This window comes from Trypanosoma theileri (assembly GCF_002087225.1).
Source record: "Trypanosoma theileri isolate Edinburgh chromosome Unknown TM35_Tth_26_V1, whole genome shotgun sequence".
In the NCBI taxonomy this organism is placed as follows: domain Eukaryota; phylum Euglenozoa; class Kinetoplastea; order Trypanosomatida; family Trypanosomatidae; genus Trypanosoma; species Trypanosoma theileri.
This window is the reverse complement of record NW_021639868.1, coordinates 301395-308577: the sequence shown is the minus strand read 5'-3', so window position 1 is coordinate 308577 and position 7183 is coordinate 301395. Positions and strand designations below refer to the sequence as shown.

The window sequence follows — 7183 nt, the reverse complement described above, 5'->3', positions numbered from 1 at the left end:
CGAAGCATGTAAAAATACAAATACAAATATAAACAGTAACTATATTGAAACCCCAAACTGTTACTCTTTAGATTTACTTCGGACAACAATGTCCGGACTCTAATCTTACTTTCTTTATTCTATTACCTCTTCCTCACCCTCTACTCCTAACTCTCACTATAATGACTACATACGTCACGATAGTGGTTTGTTTTTATTTTTGTTTTATTACTTTACTTTACCTCTGTAGTTCGAAATGTCACTATAATGATTGATTACGTCATGGTATTGGTTTGTGAGTTTCCTTCTTAAATTGGTGGTCATGAGACCCGACCTGTCTATTGCAGACACGTATATGGAGGAACCAATATATAACAAAATGGAACTGGAAACATGAAACACAAACCAATGGGAAACCAATAACGTAACAAATATCAAGAATAAATTATATTGTTATATCTTCAGTTACTGTAATAATGCTGACCTGCGATGGAGGCTGATGGTCCAGCCACCGGTGAGTATTGGGAAGCCACAAGGCAAACCACAAACGCCAATGACCCCCCACACTGCATACTGCAGAATACGCTCCTTTCCTCATTTTCTTTTCTGTATTCTGCTGTAGACACACAGATAGAGCTATAATGACACACCACACTCAGCAAAGAAATATTTCTGTCTGTCTGTTTGTCCTGGTTATCACACTGTACTCATTCGTCTGGCACAGCCACTTCGATGTCGATGCAGTGTTCCCAAGGGGTGACTATCCCTCTGATACATCGTTGAACGTCACTGCCGCCGTAAAGCCGCATAGTCCAGATGACACAGCTGACAATGAGTCTCTGCGCTACATCCCACACAGCACCATACAGACATGGAAGGAGAGGGACTACCTCATCGTGTTTGGCATCCTGTCTATTGACATTGAGGCGAGGCGGAGACGCCGTGATCTGCAGCGGACCACGTGCTGGCAGTTCCCCGGTGTTGCACGGAGGGCGAATAACTTCAATGGTGCCATGTTGGTGTTGTATGTACTTGCACGGCACCCATCACATGGCTACAACTATTCTGCTGCACTACTGAAGGAGGCTGATGAGTATCATGATGTGGTTACACTGAGAACTAGCGATTCTTTACCAACAACGAACAAGGTAATTGGTTTTGAAGGTCATTGGGGTACCGAGGCTGGGATAAGTATGAGTCGTAAAGTGTACTTTTGGTTTGAGTTGGCACTGCGAGTATTCCCGAATGTGAACTACATTGCGAAGGGAGACGATGACATGTTCCTGCGAGTACCACAGTTCCTCGCTGATCTGCGTACAGTACCACGCCGTGGGATCTACTGGGGAAGGCTGGGAACCCACGATAACCCAGTGCGTTTTTTTTTCGTTGTCGGATTCTGTGCAACGCTGTCAAGGGATATTGTTGAGCACTTCGTGTCGTACAAACCTCTGCAGCGCTTGGTGTACACGCCGTACACTAAAGGGAAGGAGACTCTGTTTTTTTCTCTTTTTATGCAAAACGAAGACATGATGGTGGGGTTTGTGCTGAGAAAGGTACTACACCATAACATTACATTTGTTAGAGAAAAGCGGTGTCGTTTTCACGATTTTCGTAGTGGCCGCCATAAATGGCGGGTAACTAAGAATTCTGTTATGGTGCATCATATTACAGAGGAAGATTACGATAGGTTGATGAATTTTTCTGGATATCAGCGAAGCATCACCCCGAAAACCCCTGTTCATCGATCATGGCACTTGGAATTTATATGCTGAGGATGATGGAATAGGCTGGTGACTTTTTTTTCTGTGTTCCCTTTGCTCGTCTGTCTGTCCTTTGCGTGAGAGGTATTTCTCTGTGTGTGTGTATTTCACTCTCATTCCCCCTCAGCACACATACACTGCGTACACCACAGCAATGGCTTTGCCGTCCGATGGACTGCTGGGCTCGGTGGATAACACTCCTCCTCCTCATTCTTTTTCTCTGCATTCAGCTGTAGACACACAGATAGAGCTATAATGGCAAACCGTGGTCCACGAAAGGCAGTCATCGTCATAACTCTATTTTTCCTCCTTCTCTCATTACAGGCATTCATTGCATTCCTCTATAATGATGCTTTTACAGCATTCGAGTCCAATGGGTATCCCTCTGATACATCGTTGAACGTCACTGCCGCCGTAAAGCCGCATAGTCCAGATGACACAGCTGACAATGAGTCTCTGCGCTACATCCCACACAGCACCATACAGACATGGAGGGAGCGTGACTACCTCATTGTGTTTGGGATCCTGTCTATTGACATTGAGGCGAGGCGGAGACACCGTTATCTGCAGCGGACTACGTGCTGGCAGTTCCCCGGTGTTGCACGGAGGGCGAATAACTTCACTGGGGCCATGTTGGTGTTGTATGTACTTGCACGGCACCCATCACATGGCTATAACTTTTCCGCTGTACTACTGGAGGAGGCTGATGAGTGGCATGATGTGATTACGTTTCATAAAAATGAAGGACGATCTACGACAGAGAAGACCGTTACTGGGGTGGGTTATTGGGGTACCGAAGCTGAGATTGGTATGAGTCGTAAGGTGTACTTTTGGTTTGAGTTGGCACTGCGAGTATTCCCGAATGTGAACTACATTTCGAAGGGAGACGATGACATGTTCCTGCGAGTACCACAGTTCCTCGCTGATCTGCGTACACTACCCAGGCGCAGAGTGTATTGGGGAGTTCCGATAGGTTGGAAAGCGCGGAAGGGAAGCAAGAATGTTGGATTTCGTTTTGCGGGTGGAATGTGCTATACCCTCTCAAAGGATGTGGCACAGCAGTTTGTTTCTTACAACCCCATACAGCGGTTAGTGAACCTACCGTATAGTAATGAGCGGGAACCCGAGTTTTTCTCATTTAGTATGCATCGTGAAGATGTATTTGTAGGTCATATTCTATACCTTGAGTTGAATGGACGAAAATGTGATTTTTTTGCAGAATCACCATGCCGTTTTCATAATTTTTACAATAAAGAAGGTGTTTCTGCGGTCACGTCGAGTTCTGTTGTTATTCATAAGTTGCCGGAGGCTGACTATATTAAGTTGATGAAGCAGTTCAGTGTTAACAACACTTACCTTCCAAAGGTAAAGGTGCTGCGCGGTCGTGGATACGTTAGGATTTCCTGCTGAGTAAATATGTCAGTTAATTATCAGCTGGGAGATTGCTCTCTTGTGCGTTCCTATTGCTTTTGAATTTTAACGAGAGAATTTCTTGTTGAACTTTTTTTTTTCCTTTATGATATAATGGGTATTAGACCCATCTTCTTTTTACTGTGTGAATTTGTTTATTGGTTCTTGATTCTCCTTTATCAAGCCTGTATATCACTTGTAATCGCTGTGAAAAGATTCATTACTAGTAAAAGTGAAAGTATTATGCTGCTTGGTATTGGTGGAGTGGAAGTTTACGTTCATAATAACTTTTGAAATGTTTTTTTTTTTCTTTCTTTCTCTATTACTGTTGCTTACTTTACGTACAATGGATCCAACCTCTTGTTAATGTTAGTATTATTATGGGGTGTGGTCCTTCGCCTAAGAATAGATGGAACCTTTTGCTTCTGTGGTTAAATTTCACCTCACACTGTATGTACACTTTCTAATCCTCTATCACTCTCTATCTCTATAAATAATTGTTTTTTCGTCCTTCTTATCTGTGGCTGTTTAGTAAGGGCTAAGAAAACTTTCTTCTCTGATACTTCGACAAAAATGATGAATTCGAGTGTCATCAGTAGAACAGCATTAAGGCCAGACATCTATGCGATGTCGTTTGAGCGAGCAAAGGAGTATGGATTCGTCTCATACTACAACCACACTGGAGACCACGCAAGGGACCTGCTTTCCAACAATCTCACCTTCACAAGGGAAGAATTCTGGTGGCTCTTGACAAACCCCTTTTCGCTGCAAAAACACCTGAACGGCTGGGGAGGGCTTGGATGGGACGTTACTATACTTCCACAATTGCTTCCGTGTCTACTGTGGGCTGTTGCCTTTATCTTTCTACGCATCTTCTGTCAAGAACAACTTTCTGGGATTGGCCTATACTTACAGGTGGTGGTGCCAAAACGCCATTATAGGAAATTAAGCGATGGCATCTCAGAAACATATCTAAATAAGGGTCAGCGCATCAAACTAAAGAAGTTCCAAACCCAGACGTGGCTTTTTGTAGTCTATACCATCTCTACTATTTTTGGCTATTATGTGCAATGGGACAAACCCTGGTTTGGCTTCCCTGTTAATGAGGCAAATCGTATCAGTCTTCTTACCCCACATCCGTACAACCCGGAGCCTGAGTTATTACATTACTATTGCTATGGCCTTGGATTTTACCTCTCAGAGATTGTCTCGCTGCTTATGGAGCATGATATGAAACGTTCAGACTTCTTTGAATATTTGCTTCATCATATCGTAACCATCGCCTTGATAGTGATTTCACACTGCAGTTATGAACATCGCTTTGGTGCCTATGTGCTTTTCATCCACGATGCCAGTGATATTATGCTTGCCCTAAGTAAGTCTCTCAACTATGTTGTAAACGCAGCCATATTACGGCAACAGAAGGCAGCAACCCTTAAACCAAACGGCATTATTATTACAGAACCCCCACGATCTTTTCTCTACAAAATTGTTTTCAGTGAGAACTCGGTTATCGTTACCTTTGCTGCTTTTATCGCTCTCTTTGTGTTCTTCCGACTTGTATGTTTACCATTTCTGGCATTGGCAAGTGTCGTCCTTGCAGTCAAGATCCGTACCTTTACACTGCTTTACTGGTTTTTGGTTATTCTATTACATGTGATACTTCAAGGTCTACATGTATATTGGTTTTATCTAATAATCAAGGTGGTTCTAAATTTGGTTACTGGACGCCCATCTGCTGACATCCGCTCTGAGAATGATGAGATGGATGATGACGTTGGGGATATTGAAAGCAAAACCAATTGATCCAGAAGTAATAAAAAAGGAATGAATAGGCCATAATAGAGTGAAATACGAGTGCATGCTTTACAAAAAAAAAAAAAGTGTAAAAGCGGTACTATGTTGATGGGGTAAGCAGCTAGATTTGCTCATGTGGGAATTGATTTGTTTCCCTTAATCTACTTTATTTTTCAGAAGGTCTTTTTTGTTTTTCTCTATGCATGTTTTTGGAGGGTAGTTGTTTTTCTGTTTTTTTTTCTTTTCAAATCAAGAATTTTTTTTTTACATGTGTTAGTATATAGTGTATTATATCATATGAACTCTTTTTACGGTGATCTTGTAGAATCCTGGTCACAACAGCAAAGGAGTGAGACACCAAATAAAGAGCTCTATGAGAATGAATTAAGAAACATTAGGATATGTTTATGGTCCTGTTCATGAAATGTTCATAGCAGTCCTGTGAAACATACAGGTTAAAAAAAATTTATAGAGAAATAAAAACGAATACTTCAGTGATGAAATCATTATACCACTGATTATTCCTCTCATTGTATGACAGTGCTTGTAGCTTTAACATTACCGCATGTACGGTATTGAATTTCCACTTCTACTTTCTATTTTGTTCGATTATCTCTGTATATGTGTTGTATCTATTTATTTACTTTTCTCCACTTGATGTAAATTTGTTTAAAACAGTTTCCTTTTTATTAACTTTCCCAGCAAGGTAGGAGTATTTTTTTTATATAAAATATTTTTTTTTCTCTCTGTATCCCTTATAAGAGTACATGTTGCCCGATATCCTCTTCTTTATGTTCATTGTTATCTCCGTATTGCTATGCTGCCTCACCTGTTCCTATCTCCGACGTCGTCAACTACGTATACAGCAAGTGCAGAATCAACAGAATACACACATACAAGGACTACAACAACAACAACAACAACAACAACAATATTACAGTGGGCCGATGCCAAACGTACAACCGATGAATACCCCATTCAATGGCCCACCTATGCTATCCCCTTTTTATAACTATACCACCGCACCGGGAGTAGGTATACCTCCAGCACCCGTCACAATTGGTTTACCATTGGAACAGCACCGGCAGGCAGCAGAAGTAACAACAAACACAGGAGCCATAGGACCACCGGAGAATTCAACATCGCAATACAGTCCAAGGGATGATTCCGTATTTGTTTACGGGCAGGCGGAGTACATTCCTCGAAATGGGAACAGTAGTAGTAGTGCCAATGCCAGTACAGCGGCCCTGGATAACAGTGCAAAGTGTATAAAATAGCGGAAACTATGCATTTTGGAATGCTATCTTTCGTTCATACAGTTCCGACGCAGAGCTGTGGGTGAAGGAGTCTCACCTATGCGAAATGCTGCGAGCCATCAGACTTGATTTCCGTTCTCCCATCTGTACACCCAACAACTCTATAACTGCCACAATCAACGACATGGCCACAACCACGCTGGCTTCTATCTCTTTATACAGCAGTGGTGGCTGTAGTGAATGGGGTGGAAAAGCGTTCCACACACACACAAACACTACCGATGCTCTGATGTAGTGAAATAGCTATATTTTCACTTTTTGTGCATGTATGTTGGTTTTGTTGCTTTTGTTCTGTGGGTGAATCGTTTCCCTTGTCGATGCTACTCTTCTCACTGCAATATTGAAATGCCCCTCTCTCCCTCTCTCTCTCTCTGCTGGGCCGAAACCCGCATCTTATCCCTACCCTATTTTTCCTATCCCACTTTCTTCTTCCCTAACACATACTTAGCGTGACCTAGGAAACCATGCCTAGTATAGGCATTATTGTTAATGCCGTACTGTGGTCATTTTTCTTGTTGCTATTTGCACTTGCAGTGCTTCTCGTATGTGTATACCGACACCGTGCTTTACGTGTACGCAGACGGCAACGACAATTAATTAATTGTCCACCAGCCGAAGCGTTCACACCGAACGTGCTGCTACCACCCGTTGTAGATGCTGTTGCGGTGTTTCCCACCGACGATGAGGCACGTAATCACATTGAGGAATGCAACGTACCCCTCACACGCCTACCAACTGAAGTGGGGATACTCGACAAGGACCCTGATGAGAATCCTTGCATCGTCAACGGCTATGAGCGAAACCACAGAGAGCCTTTTGTAGACCATTCGAGTAGTGTGCAGGGCGATGGGAATCACTTGCCATCCACTAGAGCTACCGAGGCAATGATGTATGGTTTGCCCATTGACACCAGGAACTACC

General features: G+C 42.7%; 5 protein-coding genes across 5 annotated transcripts; all 5 read left to right on the top strand.

Moving 5' to 3' along the window:
• Window positions 1-620: 620 nt before the first annotated feature.
• On the top strand, window positions 621-1751 carry TM35_000262080 (UDP-Gal or UDP-GlcNAc-dependent glycosyltransferase; the record flags this gene model as incomplete). The annotated part of the gene is made up of 1 exon (XM_029027945.1): window positions 621-1751. One exon carries the CDS (start codon window positions 621-623, stop codon window positions 1749-1751), a length of 1131 nt encoding a protein of 376 aa, XP_028880822.1.
• A 243-nt stretch (window positions 1752-1994) lies between these two features.
• Window positions 1995-3149, top strand: TM35_000262070 (UDP-Gal or UDP-GlcNAc-dependent glycosyltransferase; the record flags this gene model as incomplete). The annotated part of the gene is made up of 1 exon (XM_029027944.1): window positions 1995-3149. The coding sequence occupies one exon, from the start codon at window positions 1995-1997 to the stop codon at window positions 3147-3149; it is 1155 nt and encodes a 384-aa protein (XP_028880821.1).
• Window positions 3150-3722: 573 nt separating this feature from the next.
• On the top strand, window positions 3723-4955 carry TM35_000262060 (putative dihydroceramide synthase; the record flags this gene model as incomplete). Its single annotated transcript, XM_029027943.1, has 1 exon — window positions 3723-4955. One exon carries the CDS (start codon window positions 3723-3725, stop codon window positions 4953-4955), a length of 1233 nt encoding a protein of 410 aa, XP_028880820.1.
• Window positions 4956-5737: 782 nt separating this feature from the next.
• Window positions 5738-6223, top strand: TM35_000262050 (uncharacterized protein; the record flags this gene model as incomplete). Its single annotated transcript, XM_029027942.1, has 1 exon — window positions 5738-6223. The coding sequence occupies one exon, from the start codon at window positions 5738-5740 to the stop codon at window positions 6221-6223; it is 486 nt and encodes a 161-aa protein (XP_028880819.1).
• Window positions 6224-6726: 503 nt separating this feature from the next.
• Window positions 6727-7182, top strand: TM35_000262040 (uncharacterized protein; the record flags this gene model as incomplete). Its single annotated transcript, XM_029027941.1, has 1 exon — window positions 6727-7182. A coding segment is annotated over one exon (456 nt), but the record flags the coding sequence as incomplete, so codon positions are not given.
• Window position 7183: the final 1 nt, after the last annotated feature.